Below are 19,069 nucleotides of genomic sequence, written 5' to 3'. Positions count from 1 at the left end.
CACAGTCTCAACACTTGCAACTTCAAAATGATTTTCATTGAACTATTGTATGATGTGTTATGCTCCCCAATCTCCATTCCCCCCTCTGCTCATACAGATGCTGCGCACTAACCCCCCAGGAATTTAATTCAGAGGAGACCTACTTTGGCACAAGGGAGTCCTCTGGCGAGGCTTTGGAAAGCACCAACCTCCGCATCCTTTCCCTTGGCAGGTCCCAATCACCCAGGGAGCTCTACATCGCCGAGTCCCAGGATGAGGCTTACTATGGGGAGATGGAGAGTGACACAGAGGCCCCCAGAGGGACCCACCTGGTCCGCACCCAGCTCTGCGTGCCCGCGCCTGGGGAGTGCAGCGGCCCAGAGTCACAGTTACTCGGAGGGGGAGGGGACAGAGGTCGAGCGGGACCCCAGGGAGGGAGTTTCTCCCCGGGGGCAATGGTGGAGCTCCAGTTGTCCCTCGCTGAACACACCCTGGAGGATCCCGTCTGCACCTCCCTGGGGAGTGCTCTTGGAATAGAGGGGGAGATCCAGGCGAGAGAAGCCCTCCAGAACAAGGCCCTCCTCCACACCACCACCCACTCGCTCTACGTCTGTGGCCCAGCTAGGGAGCCCCTGAGTCAGCATGGAGTGGTGGAGATCACCCTGCAGCACCCCGCTGTCGGGAGGGGCTCTCCACGTCTGGTAGAGGTGGTGGGTGCCTATGGGGCCAGTGGAAGTGTTGGTGGAGCCCCAAGAAAGGAAGGAGCAGGGCAAAGCCAGGGAGCTCCCACCTCCTTCACCGTCTCCTTTGGAATTCCCGAAGAGGGGGCGGAGCCGGCAGAGGAGCCAGACTCGGATTCTGAGAAGGACCTTGGGAAACCCAACAAGCACCGGGCCAGGCACGCCAGTGAGTACTCTATGCCTGTTTCCGCTGTTACTAGTCCTGCTTTGTGTGTGTGTTTTTAGTGTTGTCTTATAGGGTGCACCGACTCCGAACTATTAGCAGACTGACATACAGTAGCACTGCTGTGAACTGCATTTGTCAACTCAACTCTGGGAGGCATGTGTGCATTCCTTAGCCCGGTGCCCTGTTGCACACAAAAATGTGGCCCCAAAAATAGTAGATGCTCTCTCTTACTTGGGAGGGGTTTTGTTTGGATTGAAGCAGAGAGGTTCAGTTCAAGCCTGAATTTCGAGTTTGTAGTATCCACGATCACTGAAGGCAGGATTGTGGCAATTTAATAGGGGGGAGAGAGAGAGAATTCTCAGTTTAAAAAAAATATATTTAAAAAAAGTCCTATCAAATGTTTTCCTTTAGCTTAGAATAGGGGCTTGATGAGGATGTGTCTTTCAGGGCGATAAATATGGCATTTCATTGAGCCGTGCAGGGGGACATAAATAAAATGTCAGCGCGTTGATGATGCCTGCAGAAGTGCTCTTTGACGGACACCAGCATGTGCTGCACTAGCCTGTTACCCGATCCTTTTTACACCGTATGTCTTAGCCCGCGCCATAAAGCGAGTGTCACTCACTACGCACCGTCTTCCTCCACATTGAGGTTAGTCATACTGAGGGAAATAAAAATGTAAAGATGGGTTCTTTTATAAATCACCGCTTTGTGTATGTGTGTGTAGGGTTGGTGCTGTTAAAGAGTGGGTGGACATGACTGTCGTCGGCTCGGGTTTAGGTGACAGATCCGAGAGTGGACATACAGATAAGGACTGGGAAAGGTGCTTGGGTGCTGGTGAATGCACTTCCGTCCCACAGACTATTTTTAATCCATTTTATCTCTTCTATGCTCTGCCATTGGCTGAAACTATGGGGACCACCCGTTGAACAGGCTGTCACAGCTGTGTTACTATCGTGTATTATCGGGGCACAAACGAGGAGGATATTAGACAATTGGTCATAGAATTAGGTAATTGCTTTTTGTGTTGATTGAATAGAGATTGTGTAGATTGAATGATCAAATCTGTGATAAGTATTGGCACTGAGGTATTTGGCTTTAAATTACTTTTTGTTGGGCTATAGAAAGCCAAGTATAAGATCAGGACCAGGAAAATATTGAATGAATGAATGGATTAGATTTAGCTCTTATGTATGTTTATGGAAATGTGTAGGTTATTGCTTGCATTTATGTCATTTGAGGGGTATTTTTAACAATTTGTTTTTGCTTTAAAAACATATTCAGGTTTTCAATATAATGGGGTGAATCAAATGGTCTGCTATGATATTTAACGCTGCTTTTAATGAACTAGCTAATAGCATGGTCTGATTTGAGTTTGCAGTTTGTCAGAAATTCTGCCATTTTTCATGTCTGCCATTTAAAGAGTGATTGTTTATATAAAGTGAAATATCAGTGAAAGTAATTAGTGAGTGGTTGCTTTAATGTATTAAGATATGTTTTCACAATGTCATTAGGGTGGACATGCAGTGTTAAGATGTATTCAAGATTATCATAAAACATTAGAAAATGTGGTGGCCTACTGGTATCTGAAAACAGTGTAACTTGGTGTGGCAAACATTTTCCGATGCATGTTCATCCAAATGGAATGATTTGTGGTGGTCTCAATTCTACCCAAGCTATTAATACACATTATATGCAATTAAATTAAATAGGCCACAAGAAGCAACCATTTGAAATATCCCTTCTCTCTCTCTCTCTCTCTCTCTCTCTCTCTCTCTCTCTCTCTCTCTCTCTCTCTCTCTCTCTCTCTCTCTCTCTCTCTCTCTCTCTCTCTCTCTCTCTCTCTCTCTCTCTCTCTATTTCGCAGGGCTCAGGCGCAGTGAGAGCCTGTCAGACAAGCAGGTGAAGGAGGCCAAATCTAAATGTAAGCGTATTGCTATTCTTCTGAACGCTGGCACTCCCAACCCCAACAACAAGGGGGTGTTGATGTTCAAGAGGCATCGACAGAGGGCTAAGAAGTATACACTCGTCAGCTACGGCACCGGTGAGAGCGAACCAGAGTACGAGGACGACGACAGCGAGGAGGAGGAAGACTACGACGAAAGAAACACCAGGGCGATCGAATTCACCCTCGTAGCCACCACCAGCGAGTCAGAGCTTGACGAGGACTTCATTACTAATGCCCAGGGTGGAGGCAGAGTGATAACCTGCGACTGGGACACGGGACTACTCGAGATCGAGCGCAAGCTCAATTCCGGAGAGGAGATGGAGCAACTGCCCAACACCACGGGCAAGGGAGCCACGATGTTTGCCCAGCGCCGCCAGCGCATGGACGAGATCGCCACCGAACATGAGGAGATGAGGCGCCAGGGGATTCCTGTGGAGGGAGTGCAGGAGGTGGAGAAGCATGCGGCCTACCAGCAGTTGGAGGAGCGCTCGTACATGCAGGCCACCACAGAGAGCCAGGCCTACATGGATGTGAACGTGCACCAGAAGCAGCAGCAACAGTATCAGCAGTACCAAGAGCAGCAGTACTATGAGCAGCAACAGCAGCAGCAGCAACAGCAATACCAGCAGCAGCAGCAATACCAGCAGCAACAACAGTACGAGCCGCAGCATTACAACCAGCAGCAGCAATACCAGCAGCAACAATATCAACAACAGCAGCAGTATCACCAGCAGCAAGAGTACAAACAGCAGCAGCAAATTCAACAGTACTCGTCTAACATGAATGGCGTGGCCAACCACCAAACCAATGAAATGCAGAGTTCCATGAGCAATCGAACCCCCCAACCCTTCTCGGTACAAAACCAGGTGCCCGCACCATTTCCTCCCCCAGTGAGTGGGAACAACCAAGAGGCGCTGGGTCAGGGGGAGCAGATTGCCTCGCGCGACGAGCGCATTTCGACGCCGGCTATTAAGTCTGGGATCTTGCAGGACACAAGGAACAGGTTCAAGGACAAGCCAATGTTCAATTTCAAACAGGCTCCCAAAGTGCCACCCAACCCAGAGCTTATGAATCTCCTCAACAGGAGTGACAAGAAGTTGGATTTCGAGTTAGTCACGGAAGAGGACTACCTTAGTTTGGGGGCTGAGGCTTGCAACTTTCTCCAGTCACCAAGGGTCAAGCATAAGACGCCTCCACCAGTCGCTCCAAAGCCCATCATTAACCCCAACTCTCCGCCTTGGTCCCCTCAGCCTGAGCTGGCCAACCAGGAGTTGCTGCTGCATGCTGAAAATAGTGTCCCTGCACCTGCTACAGCCTCCGAGCCGGAATCCGCCCCTGCTCCAGAACTGGAGCCAACCCCTGCACCTGCCCCAGAACCCTCCCCCCCTCTTGCACCCCAGGAAGTTCCTGCCAACACCCCTTCTCCAGAAAAACACACATGGAGTCCCCCAGGGTCCCAGGTGGAGATGCAGCCCCAGCAAGCACCAGCCTGGGGAGGAAATGGACCTTCTCCACCTCAGCCTCATTCGCAACCCGAGCCTCAAGTGAGTTCCAAGGCTCCGCTGCAAACACAGGCACAACAGCAGCCACCACAGCAGCCACCCGTGAGTACTTGGACACCTGCTGAAATGAAGCCCCAGGCTCCAGCTCCAAGTCAGTCCCCATCACAGCTCCCTTGGGTGACTCCCCAACCTCCACCTCCTCAGCCTCAAGCTCAGCCTCAGCCACCGATGAATTATTGGGCTCCAGCACCTGCCCAGTCACAACCCCAATGGGCTCAACCTCAAGAGCAAGCACAGGCCCAGCCACCATGGGTTCAGCCTCAAGAACAAGTACAGCAACAGCCCCAGCCACCTTGGGCTCAGCCTCAAGAACAAGTTCAGCAACAGCTCCAGCCACCATGGACTCAGCCTCAAGAACAAGCACAGGCCCAGCCACCATGGGTTCAGCCTCAAGAACAAGCACAGCAACAGCCCCAGCCACCTTGGGCTCAGCCTCAAGAACAAGTTCAGCAACAGCCCCAGCCACCATGGACTCAGCCTCAAGAACAAGCACAGGCCCAGCCACCATGGGTTCAACCTCAAGAACAAGTTCAGCAACAGCCCCAGCCACCATGGGCTCAGCCTCAAGAACAAGTTCGGCAACAGCCCCAGCCACCTTGGGTTCTGCCTCAAGAACAAGTACAGCAACAGCCCCAGCCACCATGGGGTCAACAGCCTCAGCCTCCACAACAGGCTTGGCCCCAGGCCCAGACCCAGGCCCAGCCTCAGCCACCTTGGGTGTCATCACCTCAGCCTCCAATGAATGCATGGACACCACCACAGAGCCAGGCCCAGCCACCACAGCCACCTTGGGCCCAACCAGCCCAACCCCAACCCCAACCCCATATGAATACATGGGCCCAAGCACCTGCTCAGACTCAGGTCCAGCTTCCCTGGGCCCAGCAACCTCAAGAGCAAGCACAGCTACCCATTAATGCCTGGACCCCAGATCAGAATCAGGCCCAGCCACAGTCACCTTGGGCCCAAACAACTCCAACCCAATCCCCACCCCAGCAAAGCTGGGAACAGCCACCTCCACAGCAGGCACCCCCACAGCCACCAATGAATGCATGGGCCCCGGCTCAGGCACAGCCTCAGACACACACAAGTACCTGGGCCCCACAACCACAGCAAGCACCAGTGAATACTCAGACCCCGATGGACAGAGTGGGTCAACCTTCTCCGAAACCTGGGAATGCGCCACAAAATGCTCCCCGTTGTACTCCTCCGCCTCGCCCACACCGAATGAATTCTTACACGCTTGGAGAAAGGTCATCATCACCCCTCATCAATCCAATGGCCAGCGTCTTGGTACCAGTGCGAGGCATGGGCTCGGCTTTGTCGATGCCAGCTGTTACGGGGAAAGGAGCTGATTTGTTCGCCAAGAGGCAGTCTCGTATGGAGAAGTATGTTGTGGATTCGGACACTGTGTTGGCAGCCACTGCACAGGCAGCCCAGCAAGCCCAGGCAGCCACTGCGCAGGAAAACAAGGCAAGGCCCACATCGCCTTCTCCCTCTGTACCTCATTCGTGGAAATATTCACCCAATTGCAGAGCTCCCCCTACATCAAATTACAACCCCATACAGTCCCCGTCCTACCCACCAGGGGCCATTAAGCAACCCCCTTCATCTAGCCCTGCAGCCAAAGCCAAGAAAGGGAAAGGCAAACCTGCCTGCAAACCCCTTGCTGTTATAGATGTCATGAAACATCAGCCGTATCAGCTCAATGCCTCCCTCTTTACGTATGGCCCAGCAGTGGAGGCTGCCGAGGCTGCCAAGGCCGCTGCACCAAAGCCTGCCCCAGCCCCTGCCCCAGTCCCTCCAAACCAAAACCAACCAATCAGATATGAGCAACTTTCCCCTGTCCAGCCGGCTGGACCAATGAATGCTCCCTATCCACAGCTGCCCCAGCCCCCTCAGCAGCCCTATGGGATGCCCCCTCAACCACACATGCACGATAGTCCCTACCACCAAGTCCCATCTAATGCTTACCAGCCACCTAACAATCCCTACCAGCAAGCTCCTGCAGGCCCTTACCAACAACCATATTATCCCCCTTACCAACAAGCCCCTCCAGCTCCTTATCAACCCCAGCCCCATCCCCAGCCCCAAGCTCCAAACCCTTCCTACCAACCGACCCCCCAAGGTCCTTATCAGCCAGCCCATAGCCCCCCTTACCAAGCAGTACCCCAAGCCCCCTACCAGCCACTAACTCCCAGTACCTATGTGGTCCCCAGCTTTCCCATAGCGGCAAAGCCTGAGTCCATCTCTGGGGGCAGCACCGCTCCAAAGCCCAGGTTCATGGCCAAAAAGAGTTCAGCCCAGGTATGGAAGCCAGTAGCTGCAGAGAAAGAGTGATTTTGATAGGATGACTAATTAATATTTGCTTGAAACAACATAAGATCTAGTTACAACATAGACATTCATACAAATGCAATATATTCATAGAAGGCTTTTAAGATGCCTTTTCTCAACATTTTATAGCCAACATATGTTTTTAGAAATGATGTCACAATATGACACATTTTAGAATGTAAAATATCATAAAGTTTGGATGTAGTTTTCCATCAGCTAAGCAAAGCTTCTCAAAGTTTGTTTCTTAGCATTATTGCAATGCAAAATACATTGAAAATGAAGTATATGATATTGGTATATCTTATTAGTTACCCGAGCCCAAAAAGAATAAAATGTAGATTTTCAGGAAAGCAATGAAGTGCATTCAATGGACTTATGATGAGAATCAGTGTTGATTCATTGGAGCCTGTGAGCAGGCATTGGAGCCTGTGAGCAGGCATTGACAGAATGTGAACAGGTGAGTGTTTATTGCTGAGAAAGTAAAAAATGGAAATGAGAGAAGATTGAAAGGTAATTTAAGAAAATGTTGGATCTACTGAGGACTAAGGCGGTTCGTGAGCGAGTGCTAATTCTGAGAAGCTCTTCTGCAATATCAACAGTGTATTTGTTAGCTGTTAAGATGTGCAATAATTGTTTGTCAAAATTGACCTTGATGACAAAGAGATAAGACTAAGTGATTAGTAGCGACTAAAGAGGTTAAAACATGGTAAGGGAGACTAGGACTGGTCAGTTTAAATATATTTAGAGACAGGTTTAAGAACTGTCTGGCTTTATTTTACATATTCTCCTGTGACCCAGTTTTAGGTTATTTTTTAAAATTATTATTATGTTTTTGGGGTGAAAAACAACATTTCAAAGAATGTGCAATGTAGTGGCCATTAGGACTCGGTTGATAGTAAATATGAAGAAATATGAAAAATGTAACATTACAGTAAGTGGGGACAGTAGGTAAAAAAACATAGTTAGCGCATCCTGATGTCCACTACAGAGGACATTTAACAAGCTATTATTTAGCTCTTATTTAATGTGACATATGATTACACTGCTCTAAAAACTCACCAAACTATTCCTGAGATATGTACCTATTAGAACCCATTTGAATATCAAACTCACAAAAATGATAATTATACAATTACACACACTTACTATGAAATGTGCTAATTGTGATGGTAGGCATTTTAAAGAACCAGAAAGAAAAAATGATCAAGGTGACACCCCCACACATGTTATCATTGAAAAGCCCAGAATGTCCTCTCAACGGTACAACAGGACCTAACACAGTGTCATGTATGGCCTAAGAGATACGGACCAAAAACTAATGTCCATTAGAGAGGACAAAAATGTATTGCTGGGTCTCAGGAGGATATGTATGTTTTCTATGTATAGTGAAATTATTTAGATTTGGTGGATATAATGCTCATATGCTATAATGAATAGGAAACCTGCCGACTTCATTTTGCCAAAAATATTCATAAATTGCATCGCAAAAAGGAATTGTATTTTATATGTGGAAGTATATAGGTAACTGCCAAAATAAAGGAAACACGAGTAAATGAGGGATACAAAGTATATTGAAAGCAGGTGCTTCCACACAGGTGTGGTTCCTGAGTTAATTAAGCAATTAACATCCCATCTTGCATAAGGTCATGTATAAAAATGCCCAGTTGCCCATTATTTTGTCTACCATGGCTAGAAGAGATCTTAGTGACTTTGAAAGAGGGGTCTCAAAGGTGCATAGGGGGTTTAAAGGGTGTGTGTGTGTGTGTGTGTGTGTGTGTGTGTGTGTGTGTGTGTGTGTGTGTGTGTGTGTGTGAGTGCGTGAGTGCGTGCGTGCGTGTTTTTTAGGGCCCCATCTCTTAGAGGTGGAATGTACTTGGACGAATGTAGGATGTAGATCGTGTACAATTTCCTTCAGCGTCTTCCAAAGACCCTACTTGAATGGTTAGGTTTTATTTTAAACTTTTTACCAGCTGTTGCGTCATGTTAGGTTTCTACATTTAAACTGTCCAATGTCACAGATTGTATGATTGTGTGTAGTGAGAGCTGTTGGTTTGGGAGGGTTAGTAGGCTTGAGGTTTTCACCTACACGAATGGCAGTCACTCACTACCTCTCTAACTTTGGCCTACAAATTATTGTATTCTGATTTCAGTTTTGCATCCTTATTCTATGTTTCTGTCCACCTGCTTTGATTTTACATAACGCCAAAAACAAACATTATTAAAAGGGATATTTAAATAAGCACAGTTACAGAAAAAAGGTGAGTTAGGATGAATCACCCTGTAATGTTAAGTTATAATTGCTTCCTTTCGTTCTTGAAGTTGTTTCTTTTTCATTTTCTTTTGTGTGTTTCTTCTTCATAGTGCACTTTCTGAAAGATTCACATCGATGCAATTAAAAATGTATTTTATCCTTCTGTTTGCATTTCCTTGGTTGGTCTCTTCTGCATGCATTTTTAGATCCCATTCTGTTTGTTACTCTTTACTTTTCCTCTATACCTTCTTTATGCTTGGAACAACATTGTTCCCACCTTGTCACCCATGTCACCACTTCACCATATTTTCTGTAGAAAAATGACAACACCCACATAATTAAAATATGCATTCATTGTTTTGATACTTCTTTACTCAAATATGAACACCGATGGATTGTAGATTTGGATTTACAAAAATGCAACACATCTTATACTATTTTCAGTTATAGCAAAATACAAATCATCCTTTCAATAATCACAGCCAAAGGGACTTTGAGAACATAGAGTCAACTAGAATAGAGGAGAAGAAAGTTGTGCAGGTACTCTATGTCACCTTCTAAACAACTGACATGTTTATTGGCATAGCCAACATGATTTTGTACTGTCAGAGTGGAGGTAACTACCACTGTTACCACTGTGTTTTATTATTATAAATCCAATGGATAGCCAACCACTTTCCAATAATAGCTCACTGCTCGCCTTCTATAAAAGCCTTGTAACAAGCCAGCTGCCCCTACTTAGAAATCAGATATGTTCCTCACCCGAACTCTAGAGATCTCTAGAATCGAGGAAAGTGCTCAAAAGGCACATTCCCATCCCTGAACGCATGGTCACTGATTCTGCATCAAGGGTATTTCGAGCTTTGACGACCTCATCGAATTGGAGCTTGGTGCGAACTCATTGGATAAGATTGGAGGATGAGCAATCTCTGACCTAAATGTTTACCCGTCAGTCTTGCATCATCACGTCGTTTTGGGAGCCATGTTAGAGGGGTTGTCAAGGGGATGTCATCTGTTGAGAGGGAGTCTTAATATCAATCGGTGCCCACAGCAGGCTGCAGGCACAGGCTATATCGGGTGGAAATTGTATCCCTACTTGAATGACCTGACTAGAAGAGTCCTGGCCTATTGGCTACACCTGCTTCTTAATCTCACATAGATTTATGTATTTTTATGCATGCTAATGAAGACTTATTTAGGTGGAGGGCAGGTAGCCTAGTGGTTTAGAGCGTTGGTTGAAAGGTTTCTGGTTCGAATCCCAGAGACGACTAGGTGAACAATCTTTTCATATGCCCTTGACGGGAAAAATCGCTCTGGATAAGAGTGTCTGCTAAATGACTAAAATATAAATGTAAAATCTGTTCTACTTGGTTGTCCATTTTAATTACTGTATAGACCTCTATATGAGTTATGGGAAAGTCGCAATCAATACTAAAACTGGCTGGCTTATAGCTAAGGAATGGGAGAGTTGCAGAATGAATAGAAATGCATTTATTGATGCACAACGTGTTTCCTGGTAGATTAAATGAGACAAGACCCCAAAATGTGTACATTGTTCACACATGATCTCTTTGCCAACAAATGCCCTCATCTCAGTATTTTTCATCTGAGGTAGTCAACAGGTAGTAATAGATTGCGCTTGCTTATAAACCAGTGATGTAGGAGCCAAGTGGAAAACACAGAAAATATCAAATCCCTTTGTAGCACTATCACGACAGCCCAGTAGACTCTCTCTCGAACAACCCCAGTTGCCATGACATCATCAAATGGCTAACGGTGACACGCAATGCTAACTGGACTAACTGGTGTGGTAGAGCCAGACTCAATGGTGCCCATCGAAGTTTGACCTTCCATCCCCTACCGTCACCCCCTCCAACCCCAGGCAGACACCCAAGTGTCCCTGACTGTGGCTGGGAATCAGCGATTAGTTCAATTAGTTCACACATTTCTTTACATCCCTGTTAGTGAGCATTTCTCATTTGACAAGATAATGCATCCACCTGACAGGTGTGGCATATCAAGAAACTGATTAAACAGCATGATCATTACACAGGTGCACCTTGTGCTGGGGACAATAAAAGGCCACTCTAAAATGTGCTGTTGTGTCACACAACATAATGCCACAGATGTCTCAAGTTTTGAGGGAGCGTGCAATTGGCATGCTGACTGCAGGAATGTCCACCAGAGCTGTTGCCAGATAATTGAATGTTCATTTCTCTACCATAAGCCACGTCCAACATCGTTTTAGAGAATTTGGCAGCACATCCAACCGGCTTCACAACCGCAGACCATGGCATGTGTATGGCGTCGTGTGTGCGAGCGGTTTGCTGATGTCAATGTTGTGAACAGAGTGCCCCATGGTTGCGGTGGGGTTATGGTATGGCAGGCATAAGCTACGGACAACGAACACAATTGCATTTTATCTATGGCAATTTCAATGCACAAAAACACTGTGACAAGGTTCGGAGGCCAATTGTGAGGCTCATTTATTTAAGGTATCTGTGACCAACAGATGCATATCTGTAATCCAGTCATGTGAAATCCATAGATTCGGGCCTAATGAATTTATTTCAATTGACTGCTTTCCTCATATGAACTGTAACTCAGTCAAATCTTTGAAATTGTTGCATGTTGCGTTCATATTTTTGTTCAGTATAATAACCATCATATCGAAGTAAACTTGGAGTCATGTGATGAAATGGTGTGTGGTCCTCCCACTACGAAACCATGCAGTTTATTAGGCTACAGATGAAATAACTTATGATGAGCTTCCCAGTGTGGTGAAGTGCACAGTGATCTTGATGCTCCTTTCCAATAAATATCGAGGGTCTGATTCTGGTGACATGATGATCGATGATTGACTGCTGTTTGACAAATAAGAAATCATAATAATCTCATCCTGTAGACTAGCCTACCCACACTGTATATGTGAGCTGTTGTCTAGAGCGCATGTGCCAAGTCCAGAGTAGGCACATTTGCTATTTAACGCAACAGTTTTTCTGACAAAACTATTGGTAGAGTTGAAAATGCTTTGGAAACACATTGAACTTTTGGTTTTTATTCGGTACATGAAAACTTAAGCAAAAAAGTACATTGTGTGCACTACGTCATCAAGCACTGATTTTTATCCACAACAAGTCCGTTTGTGTGGAAATACACCACCAGTGGGAAAATGCTCATATTTTCTTTATGCGGATTTTAGAATATTCACATTAAAAACTGTTGCCAATTGGATGGAAACCTAGCTATTGAGTAAGACATGAGGAATCCAAAGAAGTGGTCAAAAGCCATCCACAGATCCCCACACCAATCCAACCCCAACAACAAGTATATAGTATCAGTTCTCTACGTTTGACAAGTAGTATGGAGCTGCGGCTCTGAATATTGTTTCTATGTAATGTATTCTCAGTAAATTTGGTTATGTTTTTTTTCCCTGTTCAGAGAAATTAGTCATTGAAGTTGTTGGGTTTATGTCCCATCCTACGTCCTGATTTTACCAGGTTCTGACCAGTAGATGGTGCTGTTCCTGCTATTAGGGGATTATCATTATGTCCCCCCCTATTGTTAAAGGGTTAGTTCACTCAAATCACAAAACACATATTGGTTACCCGTTAACCAGTCCATAGAAAAAGTATGACAGCAACCCAAGCTTTGGTTTTGTTTACCTGGCCACTGTTTAAAATGCTAACGTTTTAGCATGTGTGGCACAAATCCAACTCAAGTCAATGGTACCTACAGTACCAGTCAAAAGTTTGGACACATCTACTCATTCAAGGGTTTTTCTTTATTTTTTACTATTTTCTACATTGTAGAATAATAGTGAAGACATCAAAACTATGAAATAACACATATGAATCATGTAGTAACCAAAAAAAGTGTTAAACAAATCTAAATATATTTTAGATTTTAGATTCTTCAAAGTAGCCCCCCTTTGCCTTGATGACAGCTTTGCACACTCTTGGCATTCTCTCAGCCAGCTTCATGAGGAATGCTTTTCCAACAGTCTTGAAGTGGTTCCCACATATGCTTAGCACTTGTTGGCTGCTTTTCCTTCACTCTGCGGTCCAACTCATCACAAACCATCTCAATTGGGTTGAGGTCGGGTGATTGTGGAGGACAGGTCATCTGATGCAGCACTCCATCACTCTCCCTCTTGGTCAAATAGCCCTTACACAGCCTGGAGATGTGTTTTGGGTCATTGTCCTGTGAAAAACAAAATGATAGTCCCACTAAGTGCAAACCAGATGGGATGATGTATCGCTGTAGAATGCTGTGGTAGCCATGCTGGTTAAGTGTGCCTTGAATTCGAAATAAATCACAGACAGTGTCACCAGCAAAGCACCCCACACCATCACACCTCCTCCTCCATGCTTCACGTTGGGAACCACACATGCAGAGATAATCCATTCACCTACTCTGCGTCTCACAAAGACGCGGTGGTGGGAACCAAAAATCTCAAATTTGGACTCATCAGACCAAAGGACAGATTTCCACCGGTCTAATGTCCATTGCTCGTGTTTCTTTGCCCAAACAAGTCTCTTATTCTTATTGGTGTCCTTTAGTAGTGGTTTCTTTGCAGCAATTCGACCATGAAGGCCTGATTCACGCAGTCTCCTCTGAACAGTTGATGTTGAGATGTGTCTGTTACTTGAACTCTGTGAAGCATTTATTTAGGCTGTAATCTGAGGTGCAGTAAACTTTAATGAATTTATCCTCTGCAACAGAGGTAACTCTAGGTCTTATTTTCCTGTGGCGGTCCTCATGAGAGCCAGTTTCATCATAGCGCTTGATGGTTTTTGTGACTGCACTTGACGAAACGTTAAAAGTTTTTTAAATTTTCCGGATTGACTGACCTTCATGTCTTAAAGTAATGATGGACTGTTGTTTCTCTTTATTTATTTTAGCTGTTCTTGCCATAATATGGACTTGGTCTTTTACCAAATAGGGCTATCTTCTGTATACCTTGTCACAACACAACTGATTGGCTCAAACGCATTAAGAAGGAAAGAAATTCCTTAAATTAACTTTTAACAAGGCACACCTGTAAATTGAAATGTATTCCAGGTGACTACCTCATGAAGCTGGTTGAGAGAATGCCAAGCTGTCATCAAGGCAAAGGGTGGCTACTTTGAAGAATCGCAAATATAAAATATATTTTGATTTGTTTAACAATTTTTTGGTTACTACATGATTCCATATGTGTTATTTCATAGTTTTGATGTCTTCATTATTATTCTACAATGTAGAAAATAGTACAAATAAAGAAAAACCCTGGAATGAGTAGGTGTGTCCAAACTTTTGACTGGTACTGTATATTAGCATTTTCGCACTTCATTTCCAAATCATCTTTAAGTAACATCAGTGAGTTACACAATACATGTGTTGATACTTTAGGATGATTTGGACATGAAGTGTGAAAATATAGGTACCATTGATTTGCATTGGATTTGTGACACAAATGCTAAAAGGTTAGCATTTTAAACAGTGGCCAGGTAAACAAAACCAAAGCATGGGTTGCTGTTATACCTGGTCCATTGACTGCTTACAAGAAAACCAATATGTCATTTCTGTGAACTATCCCTTTAACAATAGGGGGGAGGGGGGTTCTTTAAAAAAGTATCACCAAATAGCAGGAACAGCACCATCTAGTGGTCAATACCCAGTGATATCAGGATGAGACATAAACCCAACAACTTCAATGACTAACCTCTCTGAACAGGGGGGGAAACCATCCCAAAATTAATTGAGAATACATTACATAGGATGAAAAAACAACACTCCGAGCCACAGCTCCATTCCACTTGTCAAACATGGAGAACTGTTACTATATACTTGTTGTTGGGGTTGGATTGGCGTGGAGTGTGGAAGGTCCGTGGGTGGCTTTTGACCATTTCCTTGGATTCCTCATGTCTAACTCATTGTTAGAAAAAAAGTTTGGTCCAAATCGAATGTTAGGTACTATATTTATTGAATATTATATGAATCATATACATTAAAATGGCCCATTTGGGTGCAATCAATTAACTTAATTTCTCAAAGATCTAAATATATTTCAACAAAATAGTGTTGCAGGAATGCTAATCTTATCTTTTTCTAACAACAGAAACGATATTAGAACAATCTGAGACGGTGGGTGTCAATCTTCTTTCTTGTGCTTTTTGGAGGTGCAACAACCCTACTGTATATCCCAACAAACAAATAGACTAAATGTAATAAAGGCAATATCAATTCAAATGTACAAATCCTCTTTAACATAATTATTGAATAAAACAAGTCCTTACATTGTCTTCTAATCTATTTAAGCCCATTCATATGTGTCCCAGTCCAAATAATGACAGCTGGATTGCAAAGACAGCTGGATCTTGTTTTCCTCTTACAGCTTACCAGATATCTTGACTCACTAAACAAGTTATTCATTGAATTTCCCCCTAAAATGACTCATACAATTCCATTTTATTTTGCTGCAATTGACATCACTCTCTTGCTGTCCTATGAGTGACAAGTTTCTATAGTAGCTGATCTTATTGGCTGTTCTTACACTTATTCACCAGATGGCAGCACACTCCCTTCTGAGCTATTTAAGTTACAGGAAGACTGTTTTGATTATACAAGAGATGCTGCCAGCATTGCCCACTCGACACATTTCCTCCGCCTGTGCAGGCATTCTAATTGGGACTTAAAATGACCCTGGTCTTTGATACAGTGAGAAGGACAAGATAACAGCCCTTGAGGAGATTTGCAGACTCATTGAGATACCTTAAAAGTGAAGCCTGTAATCCACAATGCCAGTCAGATCCAATTTAAACAAGCTAAACGTGACTTACATTGGAAACACACACTTAAAAGCCAATTGTTCTGAGAAATCAAAAGACCGGCTAAGTGTTGGAATTGTGACAATACAAAATGGTGAAGTAGCCTACTTGAGTAAGTGTCCTCTATCAAGTTGTATCATATGATTGTGGTAGTTTTCTTCCTTTAGAACATCGCAGCGTGAATGTTAACGTCTAACATATAAAGATTCTGATTACCAAAATAATCCTCACATGATTTAGGACTAATGCCGGGTTATTTCTATTCACTCAAGAGAATACAAACTGATGATTTATAACATAACTAATTTGAGATGGGTGTTCAAAACAAATGATCTAATTGCTTTAGTTAGATTCTCTATTTAATAATAATATACCATATCAAAAATATTACTTAAAACATGACCTAACATTAAGTTTTATAGTTACACATTACTGTGCTGCAAGAGATTTAAGAGCATACTGGACTATATGTGGGTCTTAAATGCTCAAAGGAAGCTCTCAAACTTTGTCTAAGCCATTTTCCAAGTTACACTCTGCAATTTGTTAGTAGTCAGACAAGAATGTCTAAATCTGCCCCTGTCTGAAGTAAACATGTCTGAATGTCCCTTTTCCAGGAGTTTGGCAGGAGCTACACTCTGTCCCCACCCGCTGTAAGAGCACCATCGCTGGGCCTCTGGTCATCGTCTGGGTCCCCCTTCCCCTCATACAAACCCCCGGCCCAGGCCTCATCTTCTCAGGCACCCCCGGAGAGGCAGATGTCATGGCTGGACAGGAGTCACAAGCCTCCTTCCCCCTGGGAGGCCGCAGCCCACCACCCCATGGGCCTGGTTGACGAGGCCTTCGCTTTCCAGAACCCCCAGCATGCCATCGCCTTCAACGTGCGCTCGGCTGCCCAGCGCAAGCTCCTCCCTGAGCCCCCTGCCGAGTGGAAGGCTAGGGTGTCCTACGATCCTCCCAGGAAGACTGAGGGATGGAACCCAAACCAGAGATGGAACCAGAGGCAGAGCCGGAGTCAGAGCTGGGGTCAGAGCCAGGGTCAGAACCAGGATCAGAGCCGGGGTCAGAGCCAGAGTCAGGGTCAGAACCAGGGTCAGAGTCAGAGTTACAGCAGAGTTGTGCCTCTGTTCCTGTCCCCGACCAAGAGCATAGCTTCAGCCCCCGCCGGTCCGACTGGCTACAGGTCCCTGCCCAGACAGTGGCAGCCACAGAGGTCCCTGACGGAGACCAACATCGGGCCCTCTGGGGCTAGTCATGGGTACGGAAGGCCTCTGGGAGGCCAGCAGCAGCCGAGCTACAGATCTGTGTACCACACTAACTGGAGCTGGAGACGCTAGAGGCAGACAAACATGATGGTTACTTCATAACAAGACCAACAAGTAACTCCAGGATATTCAGATGAAGCTGGTAATTGTGTCCATATATATCACCATTAAATAAAACTTGGGACAATGGGATAACACATTGATTGAGGAGAGTGAGGGGGTAGTTATTGAGTTTGTGATGTGTACAGGAGAGAGATTTCAAGAGGGAGGTCTGTTTTAGATCTGTTTATTCGGTTTCACTGAGAATACTGCTAGGAATATACAGATGATGACATTCCCACACCAGAATTTAGTTGAGAGAGACCAGACTGTTGCATTGTATTCAAGTACGCATAAATGCGAGACAGATTAAGCCAGTAAACTTTTTGGTATTGGGGACACTGTCATTGATGGCTCTATTTTAGCAAATGGGCCACTATTGAGTTTCACTTCATTAAGCTTTCATTGGACAGAAATCAATGAGTGATTGACGGTGCAATTCCACCGTTCTTTTTGCTTCAGAGGCTTTCATTTCATCCAACACTGTGAGGCGATAGTGGCATTCAAAGTAAGTGAAATCAATAGTATTTCTTTAGAGGATGCAATGGGCATAAAGTATGTTGTAAGGCAGAATGTGTAATAGTCATGTATAAAAATGAAAGGATTTGAGTAATGAATGGGCATGTACACTGAACAGAAATATAAATGCATCATGTAACGTGTTGGTCCCAAGTTTCATGAGCTGGAATAAAATATCCTAGACATTTTCCATATGCACAAAAAGCTTATTTCTCTCAAATTTTAGTTAGCATTTCTCCTTTGCCAAAATAATCCATCCACTTGACAGCCTTGGCATATCAAGAAGCTGATTAAACAGCATGATCATTACACAGGTGCACCTTGTGCACCGGACAATAAAAGGCCACTCGAAAATGTGCAGTTTTGTCACACAACACAATGCCACAGATGTCTCTAGTTTTGAGGTAGTGTGCAATTGGCATGCTGACTGCAGGAATGTCCACCAGAGCTGTTGACAGAGAATTAAATGTTAATTTCTTTACCATAAGCTGCCTCTAACATCGTTATAGAGAATTTGGCAGTACGTCCAACCGGCCTCACAACCGCAGACCACGTGTATGGCATCGTGTGTGCGAGTGGTTTGCTGATGTCAACGCTATGAACGGTGCCTCATAGTGGCGGTGGGGTTATGTTATGGGCAGGCATAAAATACGGACAACGAACACAATTGCATTTTATTGATGGCAATTTGAATGCACAGAGATACCGTGACGAGATCCTGAGGCCCATTGTTGTGCCATTCATCAGCCGCCATCACCTCATGTTTCAGCATGATAATGCACGGCCCCATGTCGCAAGGATCTGTACACAATTCCTGGAAGCTGAAGATGTTAGTTATTCCACGGCCTACATACTCACCAGACATGTCACCCATTGAGCAAGTTTGGGATGCTCTGGATCGATGTGTACGGCAGCGTGTTCCAGTTCCCGCCAATATCCTACAACTTCGCACAGCCATTGAAGAGGAGTGGGACAACATTCCACAGGCCACAATCAACAGCCTGATCAACTTTATGCAAAGGAGATGTGTCGCGCTGCATGAGGCAAATGGTGGTCACACCAGATACTGACTGGTTTTCTGATCCACGCACCAACCTTTTTTTTAAGGTACTGTATCTGTGACCAACAGATGTATATTTGCATTCCCAGTCATGTGGAATCCATAGATTAGGGCGTAATGAATTTATTTCAATTGACTGATTTCCAAATATGAACTGTAACTCAGTAAAAGCTTTGAAATTGTTGCATGTTCCATTTATATTTTTGTTCAGTATATATTTGTGTCAAAGACCTGGAATACTGTGGGAAGTATAACTGCTATGTTTACTGTGCATCATACAGATCACCCACTCTCACCAATGACCACAACACAAGGTCAGTGTGAAATTGCAGAGCGG

The 19,069-nt window shown here is 44.7% G+C and overlaps 1 protein-coding gene across 1 annotated transcript in view; it reads left to right on the top strand.

The window, feature by feature from the left end:
* The window catches only part of LOC121554257 (synaptopodin-2), a 40,477-nt gene extending 22,556 nt beyond the window's left edge, over positions 1-17,921 (top strand). The window contains exons 3-6 of the mRNA XM_045211815.1: positions 98-885; positions 2,753-6,728; positions 9,463-9,520; positions 16,407-17,921. Of these exons, the coding sequence (XP_045067750.1) occupies positions 98-885; positions 2,753-6,728; positions 9,463-9,520; positions 16,407-17,126 (5,542 nt within the window). The 3' untranslated portion in view covers positions 17,127-17,921. The remainder of the gene's footprint in view (positions 1-97; positions 886-2,752; positions 6,729-9,462; positions 9,521-16,406) is intronic.
* The last annotated feature ends 1,148 nt before the right edge of the window (positions 17,922-19,069 follow it).

This window comes from Coregonus clupeaformis, chromosome 39 (assembly GCF_020615455.1).
Source record: "Coregonus clupeaformis isolate EN_2021a chromosome 39, ASM2061545v1, whole genome shotgun sequence".
NCBI lineage: Eukaryota > Metazoa > Chordata > Actinopteri > Salmoniformes > Salmonidae > Coregonus > Coregonus clupeaformis.
The sequence above is the reverse complement of the archived record's forward strand: the minus strand, read 5'-3'. Positions and strand labels throughout refer to the sequence as shown.